The sequence below is a fragment of the Mangifera indica genome, chromosome 9, assembly GCF_011075055.1.
Source record: "Mangifera indica cultivar Alphonso chromosome 9, CATAS_Mindica_2.1, whole genome shotgun sequence".
NCBI classification, from domain to species: domain Eukaryota; kingdom Viridiplantae; phylum Streptophyta; class Magnoliopsida; order Sapindales; family Anacardiaceae; genus Mangifera; species Mangifera indica.
In genome coordinates this window covers 13,678,074-13,696,161 of record NC_058145.1, presented here as the reverse complement: position 1 = coordinate 13,696,161, position 18,088 = coordinate 13,678,074, and the positions used below count along the sequence as shown (strand labels likewise).

Here is an 18,088-nt window from a genome sequence, read left to right as displayed (position 1 = left end):
AGCTTGGCAATGGTGAAAGTACAATGAACCTTGCACATTTGGCTTCAAGAAGTGTGGCCACCGTTGATCTAGACAAACCACGATGCCCGATCTGAAAACGTTTACTATAATATTTAAAATTGTATACGCCACAGATCAGGTGAACAAAACTCATATATAAATTATATTTTCCAAAAAAAAAAATGACGTAGAAGGATAAATTATGTATGACAAAGATTTTAGTTGATAATTGAGATCTTAACGTTTTAAATAATATAGTTGGATAGATATGTCCTTAGGTTGGGACAGGTCGTGTCCAAGTTGGCGTGACCGACTGTACTATGAGTCATGTCAAGCCTGGTTTGTCAAAAGTTAATTTTTTTTTTAATTTTACAAAGGTCAAAAACTTATTCCCACCCACATTTTGGTGAAATTCCAAAGTCTATCTGTTAATTTTAAAAAATTTAAATACTCATTTATTTATTAAATTTACTGTTTTGATTAAGGGTAAAAATATCATTTAGCTAAAATTATTCAAAAAAATATATTCTCTTCTAAATTAAAAAATATAATAATTTTCTTTTATTCAAAGTTTAAAAAATATTTATCTCCTTTTTAAGGTTTATATTTTTTGTTTGTTACTTTTTTATGATTAGAGTCGATCAACCTCTTTATTGGCGCTTTTCTTATCTCTCAAACTAAGACAAATCATCAATCAACCAAAAGTTGACTAACAACTCATCAATATAAATCTGTGTGATATATAGATATGTTCAATTGATTAGTATATCGATTAATGTATAAATCAGGTAAACAAAAAATATATTTTTTCATCCCATAATTTTACTAATCATACCCCTCGACCGTGTTTTTTTTTTTATTTTAAACCGGGGGTGAATTGGAAAATGAAGTGAAAGATAATGTAAAGATAAATGGGAAAGAATGGTTATCAAAGGTCATTTCGAAGTAGTAACAATCACAATGAAGCCAAATAATGCAAAACCCACATCCCTACAAGTTACAACTACTTGGAGTCCCGTTGTTTTACGAATTGAAGTCGTTATCTGTCGTTAATGATATGAATTATTACTGCTTTTATTATGATGCGGGCAATTACACATCAACCTTTCTGCACGAAAGGGAAATATCCCACCTGCTACTGCCTGCTTACATAATTATGTTGATAGGCATTGAGGTGGAGCGGGCCTATTTTCATTCTCCACCTCACTTATCAGTTAACATTTCTGGCCATGAGGAGTAGTTTCCTACGTTTAATCTGTTCTAGTACAGTAGCAGAATTTTCATGAAAATATAAATTGAGTTTTTAATATATTGAGCATTACAATTCATAAAAGTACGAATTATTCATATTTTAAATATGTTATTTTAAAATTTTTAATTAAAAATATATTAAACACATATTTTTATCTTTTTTATGAATTTTTTTCAAATATAAAAATATATCTTATATTTTAATTAATTATTATAATGTCATAATTATATAAAATAAAAAACCTAATTTTTTGTCATCCAAATCTCTAACATTTCTTGATAATTTTTAACGATAATTGAATCTTAATTATATATTATATTATATTAAATTTAATAGTTAATTAGATACTTTATATTTAAATTGTTAACAAACAAATTTAGGAAAAGTCTTAAAATTATTATTGATATCAACATGTTTTTTTAAACACATTATTAACGATATGTCATATTGAACATGTATATATATGTTATATATCCAAATTTTATAAATTTTTTTTATAAATATATTTTTTATTATTTATCGTATTATATTTTATATATATATGTGTATACGTATACGTATAAGAAGGGTATACTTTCTTAAATTTATAGCTAATTTCATGTGGCAAACAAAGAAAGAATATTACACAAATCATGCCAATTCAAAATAATTATAATTTTTTTAAAATATGCTTTTCAATATGTTACCCGATCGGAAAGTCAAAAGCACATTTCGTAACAACAAATAATAGGGACCAGGGTATCGGAACAGAATCACTCTGGCACTTCAAATTAGCGTAAACAAGAATACAAGTACTATTTGTCATTTACACGCAAAGGGAAAAGCGACATGGTCCAGATGTTTACTAAATTTGCTACAATACAAGAACCTTTTCTTCAAACCAACAACCACCCTTTGTTTTTTTTTATTTATTTTGTATATATTCTGAATACCCTCTTGATTTTTATTAATCTTTCATTTCATTTACTCACTGTAATTCTTAAATTTTATAATTTTTTTTTAATTTAAGTTTTAAAAAGTTATATATATTTTTTAAATTTTTCTTTATTCTTCAATAATGGAAATCCAACTAACAGCATCTTCTTCATTAGCACTCTATCTTCATTGATGCTCTCTCATGAACCACAAATCGGCTCTTAACTAAAGTCCAGTGTGAAGAACTTGCCCTCAAATGCCGCCAAAAAGAAATTGTCTAATAGAAACGCCACCATGAACAACTTCTCGCTCCAGTGTCATCACAATTACTTATTCAAATCAATTATCTTCATGAGGATCTCATCTTCGTTGTGTTTGACCAAACCAAGACACATAATGAAGGTGACCTAGAGGGGATTTTGATCAGAAAAAGAGAGCGCTAGGAGGGAGAGAGATTGGACAATAGTAAGCATCATGTCGGCCAAATTTCAACAGCCAAAAAATGGGAAAAACAAAAAACTTTAAGAGAGAAAAAATAAGTTTTTTAAAATTTAGGCTTAGGAAAAAATTGTAAATTTTTTAAAACTAAGATAATAAAATAAAATATTATTAATTAAATAATAATTATGCATTTGATACTAATAGACTTTACTAATTTTAATTATTAACTAATAGATATTTAAATTTTTTAAACTTAAAATGTAAAAGCTACAATAGATTAAACCTTTTATGGGAATCAATCTTTTAGCCAAAAAAAAAAAATTAAGGACCCCGAGGGCCCCTACAGTTTCTTTTTCTAATTGAACATGAAGGTCCCCTAGCCAACAGTTTCACTATCTGTAACACATTATTTTTTCGTTATAATATTTTATATTATGGTAGGTTTTAAGAGTCATAACACCCCTTGTCTAATTTTATTTATTTATTTATTTACGTCAATAATTAGTATGAAGATAAATATAAAAATATTGTTAACTATTTAGAAACATGAAGTATAATTAATAGATCTTATAAGATACGATTCTTTGATATTGCTATTAAATTAATATATAAACTATAATATTATAACTAATCTTATTCATTTGATGCATCCTTTTTCATTTTTTTGACTTACTGCATTAAAAAACCAATAACGATAAAACCAACCTGTAATAATGGCTTATTATAAAAAACTACCTGAAGTTTCCCCTGTTATCAATAAAAAGTAATATTACGTGCATAAATAAGATACCGTTTTATATATATTTATTAATTTAATAATAATCTTATGGAGACATAATAATATAATGATCGAATTTATAACTATAATTTTTTTAAAAAATTTTTAATATTCTGTTAATTATGTTAACTTTTAACGTCGTAAACATACTTTTATTATTAAATAAATGCTCCAAAACCTCTTTTGTAGTTTTATGTTTTCTTCCAAACAATCACCTTTACATGTTTTGATTTTTGTATTATTTTGTTGTTCATTCAATGGACTTAGCAGAAAAAAAAAAGAAGAAGTGAATGATTTTTTTAATTTAGAATATTAAAATAATAACTTTGTCATCTTTAATATAGATTGTTTTTATTATTTTTTTAACTTAAAAGGGAAAAAAAAGTTAACAAATTTTGTCCTTTTTAGTATTTTTAAAGGGGATACTTATGATATTTTAAATCTTAAAAAATTATTAAAAAAATATGATAAATTTTTATTTTTAAAATTTTTTATTAAATAATAATTTTAATTTTAATAACAAAATTTAATAAACATACGAGAATTTATATTTTGAAAGGGTAAAAGAAGAAAACTTTAAAAAAACAGAAAAAGGAATAATCTTGAGTTGAAAATAAGTCATCCGACCCAATATATACCTTTGGAATCACCCTTATTCACTTCCAACAACATTTTGGAATTTTATTTGGAATAAACCTGAAAATATCTTCAATTCCAAACAACTGTATATTTATTTTCAATTTCCCCCGTAAATTAATCTATCTTTAAATTTCATTAAAAATTATTTTAAAAATTCTGGACAATCAAGTCATTATGATTCTCCAAAAAATTTCATTTTCTCGCGCAGGCGATATTTAGAAAGTATAATCGCGTGTCGCATTTGATGGGACCTCAGCAGAGTGGACAGTACCAGCTGGCAATGAGAACCAGTACAACCGCGTGGGGTCCCACCTCACTTTCCATCACGCCCATCCATTGGACGAATCGACAGCCAGCCACGTGACAGGTAAAAATAATCTTGACACGTGCCACAAGAATGGATTGTCTCACGGGACCACTTTGTCCCGCTTCGTAGACCCCAGTCAGGTGAAACCCTCCCTCTCTCTCTCTTACAAGTCACGACAAATTTGAACTCGTAATACAAAATTACTGTCGTAAAAGACAAATTCGTATTCCGAAATTACCCCCTTGTCCCCTGGAATTGCAGGGCCTGTTGGTAATTTCAACGAAAAATAAAGTCTCAGAGAAAACAGAGTGCCTTATCCATTTTGTAATCTAACCTTTATAAATAGTGGATGACTCATTCACATTTTTCAAACCAAACTGAAAATCTAACCTATCAGAAGAAGAAAAGACGCAGAGAAGAAGGGAAGAGAGAACCCTGATGGCAACTAGCAAGAGTTACCATTCCCGACCTAGCTACCGATTCCTCCCCACTGACTCACCTTATATAGCGACGGCAACCGAGTCGTCATCATTCGAACTCGACGAGTCAGACTTCTACAATAACTCGGACCACTCGCCCGATTTCCCCCGCAAGCCCACCGTTTCAAGTTCCCGGATGAACAAAAAAGCAACCAAGTGCTCAAGTACTACCGGCGGTGCCGCAGCTTCCTTGCCGGTTAATATACCTGACTGGTCCCAGATATTGAAGGATGAATACAGGGACAATCGGAGGGCGGATAGCGACGACGATGACTTGCACGGCGAGGGAAGCGTGAGAGTTCCACCGCACGAGTTTTTGGCGAGGCAGATGGCTAGAACGAGAATCGTTTCGTTTTCGGTTCACGAAGGTGTGGGGAGGACTTTAAAAGGAGGCGATCTTACAAGGTTGCGAAATGCGGTTTGGGAAAAAACTGGATTCCAAGATTGAAAATTATTAGATCAACAAATCCTTTAAAAAAACATAGCATCTGAGTCAGGCCTGGGGAGTCGTAGTGAAATGATTTATTACCTGATATATATTTTTATTTTTTAAATAGTAGTTTTTTTAATTACTAAATGTGGTAACCGATCATTTTAACGCGTGTAATCTTCTGATGTGCAGATTGTATCCGAAATTGTAGAGGGACTTTAATTATATTAAATTTTTGTCCAAATTATTAGCGTACTTTGGTTTGATTAATTTTTCATTATAAAATATAAATAACATAATTGAAAATATTATTAAATATTTATTATTTTTTAAAAATAAAATTAAAATAAATAAATAATTATTATAATAGATTGATAATAATAAAAAGTTATTAAAATATATTTTACTTAAATACTTTATATATAAATTAGTATTGTGCATTTTCTGTTTTGTATTTTGACTATTTTTTTTGTAATATTCTTCAAATTAATACCATAATAATATTTTTTAATATTATCTAATTAAAAAATAAAAATATTTTTATTTTATAAATTAATATATCAGAATTAAATTATAATAAAATTAATATTATTTTTGATATTTTAAAAATATTTATAAGAAAATTAGTAATTAAATTATTTATTATATTATATGTTACATTATTTTGATAATAAAAAATTTTAAGAATATTTTATTAATAAATTTATGTATACTTAAATTTTAAATATTTAATTAGATATTAAAATAATATATATAATTATATGATAATATGTTATTTAAATATTTATAAAGATATTAAAAATTAAAATATATAATATTAATTATATTTTAATATTTTATTAATTAAAGAAAATAATATTATTAATAAAATATATATTATTACCATAACTAATCATACCATTAATGTTATTGTTACTAGTTTCTAAAATTAGATTAAAAGAGGGGCAATTCGGGCTTATAAAAATGAAGAGGGCTGTTGAGATCAATAATTGGTGGGGTTTGGGATTGATGTGGGTGGGGTTGGGAGGAAAATTAGAGCCCGCAATCAATGTCATCTGAGCTCACGATAGCGAAACGTCCAAATGATTCACACAGTACAAAATATCAAATCTACCCTTTCGTTTCTGCTTTTTGCAAGTCGGTTCATTTTGTCCTTGGTAATGAAAAATAGACATCCCGAAATGAAAGCATTTTCTTTATTTTCAGGAAACATTTTTAAAAACCGCTTTTTCGAAGTTGGTGCTAATGCCTATTTTTGGAACTTTCGATAAACCATCGAACCTTGAATATGGTAAAAAAAAAAAAAACAGATTTAATTTATTATTCTAAATACATAAGGGCCAAATATTTACTTTTCATCTAAGGTGCAGTAAAATAGAAATTTTTATGCTTTTTATTTTTGACAGTTTAAATTTTTATCTATTATTTAATTTTATCGCTAAATTATATTTGATTTTATTAAAATAATAACAAAAATATTATCATCATTTAATACAAATTTTAATTATCAATATGCTTATAAATTTATCAGAATTATAAAAAAAAATATATCCTTAACATTTAAAATTTTAATTCAGCAACTTCTTCACCAATAATATTTAATTTACCAATTTATATTTTAATAATTATAATTTTTTTTCAAAATTTTTTCCTTATTTTTCTTTTATTATTTCTCTTTTTTTCATCATCTTTAGTTCTTTATTATTAACTGTTGACTATTCTCTTTTTCCTCTTATTATTTTCAACTTCAACTGTCATCCATTATTCTTTTCTAATTATCGTCATCACCATCTCTACTAGCCATTCTTCTCCTCCAATCATTTTTACCGTTGCTCATCTTTCTCTTTATGTCTTCTTTATCACCACTCATCCATTTTCAATTTCTTAAGAAAAAAATTTTCAGCAATCTTAGATTTATATTTATTTTAAATTTACAAGAAAGTATGAGAACGAGAAGATGAAAAGCTGTATTAGTACTTGTTGAAAAGACGAGTGGGAGAATAAAAGGGAAAGATGTGGGGCAATGGGAAAAAGAAGAGGAAGGACATTTGTTGAAAATAAATCAGTGGGCGAAGAAGAGGAAAAGATAACGGGAAATGAGTGGAAAAATAAGAGAAAGAAAGAGATTAACATCTTCTTGAAAATAAATGAACAGGAGAAAAAGAGGAAGAGGTCACAGGAAATGACGAGTGGAAGAAAGAAAATGAATCGGGAGATTGATATTTATTGAAAATAAATGGATGCTGGGGGAAAAAGCAGAGAAGTTAATGGGAAATAAGTGAGAGAAAAAACAAGGGAAAAACTCTTAAAATTAATTTGAATGATAAAAGAAAATATTTTATATATAAAAAGATATAAGTTTTAATTAATTTTAATAATAAATTAAAAATTAAAAATTAAAAATTAAATTTATTTAATTTAATAACTATAAAATTAACTATTGGATCTAAAACTTATAGGATATACCAATTAATACCCATAACAAGTTTATCTTCAATACATTAATTTTATAATTATTTGGATTATACTGAAAAGGCAATTCACAATGAGTCGTTGTCATTTTGACAATGCCCTGCAACTATAATCGAAATTTCAAGATTGATTTGATCGTTTTTACTTAATTTTGTATTATAGTGTTGTCGTTTTAATATGCAACTTTTAAACGAAAATGACGTAAATAATTTTATAAATTAAAAAAAGGCATTAATAATTTACTGAGAAAAAATGTTAAGGGCAAAATTTGTTTGAATTCGGAACAAAAAAATTAATATTATTTCAGGCCACAAAATAAAATTATACCTAACGCCGGTCTTCAGCAAAAAAAAGTTAAAGATACGTCAGCCGTTTCTTTTTGATAGATTGGAATGTTTTGGATCGATATATTTATTTTCACAGGGCGAGGCCGGCTGAAAGTGAGGGCTAGTTGACCACTTTATCATCTCCAAGTTGTGGCGTTTTGTTTACGTTCGCCGGTCGTTTTCATCGTCCTGTCTTATTTGAAATTCATGGCGACTCCACACAGTGATTGGTGCCCACATGGTAAGAGTCACTGCCGGTCACATGAACTTTCAGTGAAGCTGCCTCCAGTGGAAGTTTTTCAATAACAAATGACAGAGATTTTAAGTATCCCTGTAGAGGATAGTTTGTGGAATTCAATCTGGAAATAATGGTCAAATTTGGGTAAGATTTTTGTCATAAAAAATTTTAAAAGATAAAAATAAAACTTTAAATCTCTTTTAATAATATTTTTAATTAAAATTTTAATTTATTTATTATAATAATTATTAAATTTAAAATTTTATTTATTTATTATGATTGATTCTATTTTAGAAAAACAATGGAACTCTAAGTAAGTTTCCTCGTGAAAAAAAATAAACAATAAACCCTTCTGGTTAAGCTAGTTTATGTGGGCCAAAGGATGAGTTGAGTTGTGGTCGTTGAGGATAGAGGCTGACGTCTAGCCTTATTAAGAAAAAGAAAAAAAAATGGTGGGTCTAGGAGGCCCATAATAAAGAATTGAAATTTTGAAATATGGAGGGTTTGTGGGTCTGCCGTTCACGTGCCCTCGCCTTGCCTAGTAATGGATAAAAACGTCATTCAACTCTCCCATGATTATAATTTACTAATTTTTTTTTTTCACACAAATATTTAAGGCTAAATGACATATTTCCACCCAGATTTATTTTGTTTTCAAATATTCATTCATTATTTAATTTTTATTAAAAATTTTAATTAATTATAAAGGTTAAAAAAAAGATCAATCTCCATTTGAAGATTTAATTTACACAATTCTTTCAAATTGAAAAGGTGGAGGTGGAAGTTATCATCATGAAGTGGCACAAATGTTAAAAGATGATTGTGATAAAATAGGAACACAATAAGTAAGGAAGAGGCAGATTTTATATATACATATATATATAAATATATATATGTATGTATGTATGTATGTATTTATCCTCTTACGGAAAAGGATTCATAAGCATTGTCTGTTCTTGGATGGTCATCAAACTTGGATGGCATTCGGCCAAAGCTAAAAAGGACACTTTAGAGGGCCAAAGAACTATGTCCCACTCAAGGTTTAGTTAAATGACAAATTTCTACCCATTAATTTTAAAAAATCTAAATACATATCTATCTGTTAAAATTTACTGTTGGAATCAGGGGTAAAAATGTTATTTAATAAAAATATTTTTAAAAACAAAAAATTTATCATATTTTTTTCTCTAAGTTTAAAAATTAACAATTTTTCTTCAACCTAATATTTGAAAAGTGATCAAATCTTTCATAGGACTTTTTTTACCCTTCTCTGGTGACCATCTCCAACGATTAGTCTTTCTAGACTTTTCTTCTCCAATCAAAACATGTCGATCTTTGGTTGAAGTTATTTGACGAAGACAAATCATCTTTGTCCAATGAAAATGCATGTCATTGTCTGATCTCCAGTGGAAGAGGAAGATATAGTAAAGGTTAGTTGTTGGTCGGGATCAAGGTGGTTACCAGAGAAGGAAAAAAAAACTTCAGGGGGGATTCGATCACTTTTCAAATCTTAGGTTAGAAGAAAATTATTAAATTTTTAAATTTAGAGAGAGAAATATGATAAATTATTCATTTTTAAATAGTTTTGTTAAATAATATTTTTACTTTTAACTCTAATAAAAAATTTTAATGAATATATCAGTTTTTAGGGTTTTTAAAGTTATAGAAATTTGTTATTTCACTGAACATTGGGTGGGAATAGTGCTTTGGCCCACTTTAGAAGATAGCTTTTTCGTGTAAATGGGCCTCCATGGCATTGGCGTGGGCATCACCCCCATTTTTTTGTACGAAATTCTTCAGCTGGTAACTTTGTGTCTTTGACCATTATGGCTTATACATTATAAAACTGACGTCATAATAATGATACTCAGTTTTTATGGCATTGTAAACATAATAATTAGATATTGTATAAAAAATTTAATTTTTTTTATTATATATCACATATCGTTAAATACAAATTTTAAAAATAATAATAATTGAACTAAAAAAAATATTATAATCCCTATATCATAATTTTAAAAATATTACAAAACTTTTTTAAAGTTTTAAAATACACTTTTAACATGTCATTATTTCTTTGAAAATATGTATTGATAACATATATTGTACTATATAATATAAAAATATCATACTATACGATATATCTACTATTTCGATAATTTTTGATATTTCTTAAAATATATATTATATTGTAATAACTATATTTATAAATGGCATTGTGTATTTTAATTTGATTAATTTATCATTTTACTTTTGGTTGCGTGTGGAATTGGATTCAACTTAATTTTGGGTTTCACCTAAGGAAAACGCCCAGTATAATCCAAAATAGAGTATCCTTGGAAGAAAATAAAGCCCATGAGTGAGTGGGCTGAAAATCCATTGTCAAAATTGAATCAACCAGGAATGGATTCCTCAGCTGCACCTACCGGTCAGATCAGAGCCTCGTCTCTTGCAACCCGAATTATACAGAGACACAGAATTTAAACAACCAAGCGACGACTGGTAGGGCTGGCATGGACCTCTAAGTTAGCTCCCGTTTAAAAAACCTAGTCATCGTCAGAAGATTCCATAAGAAATCAGAAGTTTCATTTACACCAGGCCCCAAATTGAATCCAATGTCCTCCTCTTCATCAGCCCCATCCTCCGTTGACGAAATCAACCCTACCCCTAAACCAATCCAAGACGAGTTGTCATTGGCGTCAGTAACATTGAGTAGCGAATCGAATGGTAATGGATCAGTGAATGAGAATAGAGAATTGTCGTGGGGAAGGAAGCGTTCGGAGGTAGAAGTGGAGGTGGATGGGTCTCCGAGTGCCAGCAGTAGTGGGTATGCTGGAGAAAGAGGGAGCAGTAGCGAGACGAGTAATTCTAGAATTGATGAGGATGAGATACAGGAAGTGAGTAATAATGATGATGGTTTTGGTGATGGAGTTCAGGATTCTCAGCCTGTTTGGGTTCCCGGTAAACGCTACGTTGATGAGGTGAGTCAGTCGGTTTTGGTTGTGTTTTGTTGATTTGGAATGTGTCGCCGTTTTGAATTTTGTAAATTGTCGGGGAATTTGGTGTCCAACTGAGTGTGTAACTGTCTGTCTAGAAGATGATGCAATTGATGTCTCAAAGATAGGAATTGATGGCCTAGGCATGGGAGATTTCTTTTTTATGAAGTGCATTGTGGGAAGTTTATTGTTTCATTAAATATGATAATTTTGACATTGTATATATAAGTTGCCGAGTATTCAAATGTTGCAAATACACTGCCCACTAGACACATTACTAAATTTTATCTAGAAACAAGTAAATGTTAAAGACCCAGAGAGCTATGGGCATTACACATTAGCTAATAGTTATGAGGTTCAAGTTCTGGAAAGAGTGAAGTTGAGAGGAGTGGAAGGAATTTAGAATACTACTCTAGAGATGCATGATCTAGATAGGCAGAAGACCTATAGGAAATGAGTTAGTTCCAATGCAATAATATCTCATTGTGGTTTCTATGGACATTTTTAGTGATTAACAGAATCTGTACCATATACTGGTGTAATGAAATAATAAAAATTTGTAAAACTGGAAAGTTTACTCTGCAAAGCTTTGGAGGGTGTCTCATTTGTGATGCATAATTGCATGTGTATGCATCACAGATGACACATACTAGTGTGCTTGGGGACTGTTGTCAAAAAATTCCTTTGCCTTTATTTTAATTTTTCATGCCCTTGAATCTCATCAAAATGTTTTCTTATATGACATCTTGTTATGCGCATTGGCTTCTAAGCTGAGGAGAAATATACCACTGACTGTGTGAGGATGATTATGATCATGTATATAAAACATCTAAAGGAATGAAGAATTTAGAAGTTGAGGGTTGCTTTGAAATATTCTCTCTGTGTTTTACGTAAGATCTTAATTCTTGGTCCGCAAATAAATAAGCTTTTCTATTTCTTTTTGTTTTCACCATTGTTGCAAGGTCTGACTGTCAAGATATGTTTATGAGTATATTTTCAATGTTTTATCCTGTTTAATTTATAAATAAAGTGCAGGATGATACTTACATATCATGGAGAAAGAGAAAGAAACATTTTTTCATTTTGAGTAACTCTGGGAAACCTATATATTCCAGGTTTGTCTCTTGTGCTTATGAATTTTAAGCATTCTTTAGTGCTCAAGTTACATCAATCTTGATTTAAAGTAGAGGAAAATGTTGTACCATCTTTTTCAGTGTTTCATGTCATCTGTTATTGACTTCTAGATATGGGGATGAACATAAGCTAGCGGGCTTTTCAGCAACATTACAAGCAATTATTTCCTTTGTGGAGAATGGGTATGTGGCTGCATCTGTTGCTTTATATTAATGAATTCACAATGAAGCTTATATCTGCTCTAATGGTAATCTTTCATAGCAGTTTTATTATGGAATTTTAGTGCTGGCCTCCATTAATTACTTTATTGTTTTTCAGTGGGGATCATGTCAAATTGGTTAAAGCTGGGAAGCATCAGGTGTTTTTAAGTTTTCATTTTTCCTACCTGATTTCAATTTTTACTTTGACTTCTTAACCTTCTAATAAGTCCTTGTTTACTGGTTCTGATAAAAGCTGTGATTTTATTTCATTAGCTACCTTAACATTTAAATTGAGTATTGTGAAATATATTTTGTCATCCTTAAGTACAAGAAATTAACAATGGGAAGATGCAATGTAATGGGTTAACTTAAATGTGTAATCTTTATGCCTTATGCTTCTGCATGAGTTTGCTGATGTTGTAATTCTCATTTAGAGAGTGAAGTGTTGATTTTTCTAATCTTGACTTATATTCGGTTGACTTTTGTATGTCAAGGTGATCTTTCTTGTGAAGGGACCAATATACTTAGTTTGCATTAGCTGCACAGAAGAGCCTTATGAATCATTAATGGGACAATTAGAGCTTCTTTATGGCCAGGTGCATTACAATCTCCCATTCGGAAATTTGATTTCTGCAGCTGTGTTTTACCTCTTGCTGTACCCACAGATTTTGATTTACTTTGTTATTACCTTATACATTATTTGCCCAGTATAATTTTAATAAAACAGAATTCTTTCGATTGTCATTCCACTATCATTTGATTGATACGATATCAATGCAGATGATACTTATTTTAACAAAGTCCGTAAACAGATGCTTTGAGAAGAACCCAAAGTTTGATATGACACCCCTGCTTGGAGGAACAGATGTTGTCTTTTCATCACTCATTCATTCTTTCAGCTGGTTTGTTTCTCTGATCTTTTTGGGAATGTTTATATTTGTTTTGACCCTTTTTTACCCCTTTTGCTGAAGATGGAAAAAGTATGCATGTCTCCAGGAGTCGATTTCCTTTTTTTTTTTTTTTGGCATCTTTGTCAATTCATATTTCCTTTCACTATTTTTTGGACAAAAGTTTTAGAAACCTCTCAAAATGTGCAGAATTGTTAAATTCAGCTGGTTGTGGTTTGTTAATTTGTTTAAATTTGGGACAAAATAAATAAATAAATAAATATATAAATAGAGATCTTAGGATTTAAAATAGTGTAACGGTTAAATATTCTTAGATTTAAGGCTGTTTCTGTGTGGGATTTATCTTTTATTTCTTATGCGTATAGTTATACTAAAAAGGTTTAGTGGTGATATATACAAAATAAGCCAAATAGTGGAAGTGTAAATTCTAGGATTGCTGATTTTATGGTTTATGCCTTAAAACCCAGTTAAGGTTTCAGATTAAACCAAAACTTGGTAAATTATGGAGTGGTAATCTAGATTTAGTTGCTGAGAATATGAAGAGGCCCATATATGTGTGTGTGTGTGTGCATTTTGAAGTTTCAACGCACAGATCAACAGAACTTAATATATGTTTTACAACTAAACTGTACTTTGGAATACCCTTTTTTCACCTTTCACAAATGTAGGTTGGATGACACTGTTAAATTAGCCAACCATTTCTTTGTTGTTAGGAATCCAGCCACATTCCTTCATGCATATACTTGTCTTCCCCTTGCTTATGCAACAAGGCAAGCTGCTGGTGCTATATTGCAAGATGTTGCTGATTCAGGTGTCCTTTTTGCATTGCTAATGTGTAAATACAAGGTAAAATTCAACCTATCCCTCTTTTGATCTTTCTCTTTCTTTGTAAGCACTTTTCAAGGCTTCATCTATCTTTAAGTCAGCAATCTTTTGATGCCAGTGGCATTTTCTCACTTGGCGTAAAATTCCAGGTTGTGAGTCTTGTTGGCGCACAAAAAGCCTCTCTTCATCCTGATGATATGCTACTTCTTTCCAACTTTGTTATGTCTTCAGAATCATTTAGGTAAGTAGAATGAAGAGTCTTGTGTCATCTTTTGATGATCAACTTGCATGGGTGTTTTGTAAGTTTAAAATGACTATGGACTCTAAGGAGAAGTCTTTTGGATCTGCTATATACTGATTAGTTTATTTGGAAATCTTTTCTATGTAATGTTATATCAATAATGCTGTCACTTGAAGCTTGGCCATTGATAGTGTGGACTCTCTATCTGATTAAGCTGTTGATGAATGAACTTATTTCATGGATGCTTGTTAAGTAAGCTTAATTTGATGAGTAGGATGCGACATTTCTATTGAAGTTAATTTTTTCATGGATATGATCTTAGGTTTTCTTGTCTTTTTTGCTTTACTTAAGCTGCATGCCTTCTTTATAAGAATAACAAAGAAAGTTAAAACTGTTAAGTTTCTCTTAAATGCCTAATGGTATTCCCTATTAATCACACATCTTCATTTTTTCCTTAATAAACTTTTGTTGGCATCAGCGAAGCTCATAATGATCCCTAAGGACGCCATCATGCTGCTCTAGTTCCATGTGAATCTTGTCACCTATATATTACTGTTAATTAGCTTAAAAGTTATAACATTCTTTTCAAATTTACAAAATTAGGGACTAGAATGTTCACAATTGGAATCATCCTTAAATTCTGTTGGGTTGGACTTGATGTCTGTGATTTCTGAATTTCTTTGTGGTGTTGAGTCTTACTTAGTTTCTGGATTTTTGCAGGACATCTGAATCTTTCTCACCAATTTGCCTGCCAAGATATAATCCCATGGCATTTTTGTATGCTTATGTCCATTATTTTGATGTGAGTAAGACTAGCATCACAAAACATAATCTCATGCAATTCAACCACTTAAAAAGTTTTGTCTCTGGCTCTTGGAGGAATGTTTTTGTTTTCAGTTTTCTTCTTCTTCTTCTTCTTCTTCTTCTTCTTCTCCTATTGGTGGAGAAATAATTGAAATTCATAATACTTAAAGCAAATTAACAGAAAGTCTTGACATGGAGTCCACCAAAACAACTACTCTTTTATCTAATGAAATCACCCTTTTATTACGAGACTGTATCATCCCAATTAGACTGGGAAAAGGGGATATCTCTTGAACTTTTTAGAAACCAAAACATACAACAGAGCAAGAAAATGGAATATATCTGAATTGCTCCTCTTTAATTATCTTTTTCACATCCCATATTCATCGTTGGCATTTTCACTGTGTTATCATATCAAGAGTAGAAGAATTTATGTGGCAATATCTTGTTTTTATGGCAGGTGGACTCATACTTGATTTTGCTTACTACTAGTTCAGATGCCTTTTATCATCTTAAGGACTGCAGGTAAACATTTGTGCTCAAATCTTATAAGTATTATTTGTGGGTATAGATACATGCATTTCAACTTCCTTTGATCAATTATGGTTTTGATCTGTTGTAACCTTGTGACTGTTAAATGGTTAGTATCCAATTACCCACATGCCCAAGAAAAATTAAAAAACCTTGTTGATGGCTCAGGATTTTAGCACATAGATATTATCCTCAGACATTTGACTTAAAATCTTTTATAGGATTCGTATTGAAAGTGTCCTTGTGAAGTCAAATGTTCTTAGTGAAGTTCAGAGATCTGTATTAGAAGGGGGAATGCGAGTTGAGGATTTGCCTATTGATCCACTGCCTCGTTCTTCCATATCTCATCGTTTGAGCCAACAGAGGCTTTTAACAGATTCTCCTGAAGGGTTCACTGAACCAGTTATTGGTATTGGTGGTCCTTCTGGACTTTGGCATTTTATTTATCGCAGTATATATCTGGATCAATATGTGTCATCTGAGTTCTCACCACCAATTTGCAGTCCTCAACAGCAGAAAAGGTAATTGCTGAATTGTTTACCAGATCTTTTAGTTTTGTTTTTTATTGTCTGTTGGATAACTAGTTTCTTTGTTGCAGATTGTATAGAGCTTACCATAAACTTTACTCTTCCATGCATGATAAAGACATTGGACCCCACAAAACTCAGTTTAGAAGAGACGAAAACTATGGTAAAAGTTTCCTCTCTTGTTCTTTATTTAGTTCTTATTACATCTTAATATTTCAGGATACATCTAATTATCTGCTAGAGCAATTTTCTCATTTTGCACTGGCTAGTCTTCTTATATCACAATTTTTTATTTTTTAACTAAGCCTACACACAATAAATGCCATCTCAAAACCAAAAATTTTTGGGATTTTATAGAAAATGAACGCTATGGTGGAACAGAGATTGATAATAATTTGTTTGAAATTTTCTGCTCCCATCCCACAGAAACAAATGCCTTTCAGAAGTTCTCAGTTATTACATTCATAAGTTGAAGTCATTAGTGTTTGTGGTTTGATGGACCTGGGTATATCTTTGATCATGTAAAATTGAAGCTTTGTAGCGAATTCAATAGACAGAAGCAATATTTTCCAGGACCAAACAACTAATAAGATGTCTAAGTTTTTACTGTATTTAAATATTGGACTTTTGTTGATGGATCTTCTTATGCAACATTGCTAACTTAATTTCTTCTTTTGATTGCATAACATTGCTTGCTCCTATATATATACATGCTTGATTGGAAGGTTTACCGTTTAATTTATACAATCACTTTCATGTGGCAGTTCTTCTCTGCTGGGTTACGCTGGATTTTGAACTCTATGCGGCCTTTGATCCACTTGCAGATAAGGTCTACATTTTGATCATGCGACTAGGATTTCTTGCGAATTTAACTTGTAAAAATCATTTTAAGAGTAGTTTGGCTGTAATATCTTCAAAATGAATTTTCTCTGTGAAAAGCGTAACTATTGAAGTCCTTGTGGATAATTAAATTCTTAAAATCTGTAAACCTTACAAGACTGATAGATATGTATAAATTAAGCTAGTTTGTAAATCTGCAATGACCATCCTGCTTCATTTGAGTATGTAACAAGCTCCTTTTGAATTGAACGTGCAGGCAGTGGCCATAAAGACTTGCAACCGGGTTTGTCAATGGGTGAAGGATGTGGAAAATGAGATATTTTTGCAGGGAGCAAGCCCCTTTTCATGGTGATATCCCATAACACAGCATGTACCCTAGTTTTGTTTATTTAATAAAAGCTCATATAATTTCATTTTTGTTCCCACTCAGCTACATTTTCATGATGGCTATAATTGGCTACCTATATGTATGATTTACCTCCTGAGGTTTTGCACAATTGATAACCTGCATATGTAGTGGTAGAAATGTAAACTAATTAATTATAGTTAGTTCCTTAATTGTGAATATTTAAAGGCCAACTTTGGCTGTCCAAAATCCTGAGCATGAAATTACACAGCAGCAAAGGTCAATGTACAAGTGTTGAAGAGGTGAAAAATGTTTTTCTTGTTACTCTGTCATGAACGACTCTTTGTTATTTTCCTTGTTTATGCCCAGCGTTTATAGCTGACAAGAATAATTCAGATTCTTATTATTCATTTTTTGTGGTGGCCTAATCGTGTCCTTTATCCCTAGACTTTCAGTTGT

At 30.5% G+C, this 18,088-nt stretch overlaps 2 protein-coding genes across 2 annotated transcripts; both read left to right on the top strand.

The window, feature by feature from the left end:
- The first annotated feature begins 4,284 nt into the window (after window positions 1-4,284).
- On the top strand, window positions 4,285-5,481 carry LOC123224944. The gene has a single exon (XM_044648735.1). It carries the CDS (start codon window positions 4,771-4,773, stop codon window positions 5,257-5,259), a length of 489 nt encoding a protein of 162 aa, XP_044504670.1. The 5' UTR covers window positions 4,285-4,770; the 3' UTR covers window positions 5,260-5,481.
- Window positions 5,482-10,714: 5,233 nt separating this feature from the next.
- Window positions 10,715-17,878, top strand: LOC123226006 (vacuolar fusion protein MON1 homolog). Its single transcript, XM_044650423.1, has 14 exons — window positions 10,715-11,258; window positions 12,309-12,388; window positions 12,518-12,589; window positions 12,726-12,765; window positions 13,102-13,203; window positions 13,388-13,509; window positions 14,229-14,361; window positions 14,490-14,581; window positions 15,302-15,383; window positions 15,846-15,910; window positions 16,138-16,437; window positions 16,515-16,606; window positions 17,208-17,272; window positions 17,540-17,878. Exons 1-14 carry the CDS (start codon window positions 10,893-10,895, stop codon window positions 17,633-17,635), a joined length of 1,707 nt encoding a protein of 568 aa, XP_044506358.1. The 5' UTR covers window positions 10,715-10,892; the 3' UTR covers window positions 17,636-17,878.
- Window positions 17,879-18,088: the final 210 nt, after the last annotated feature.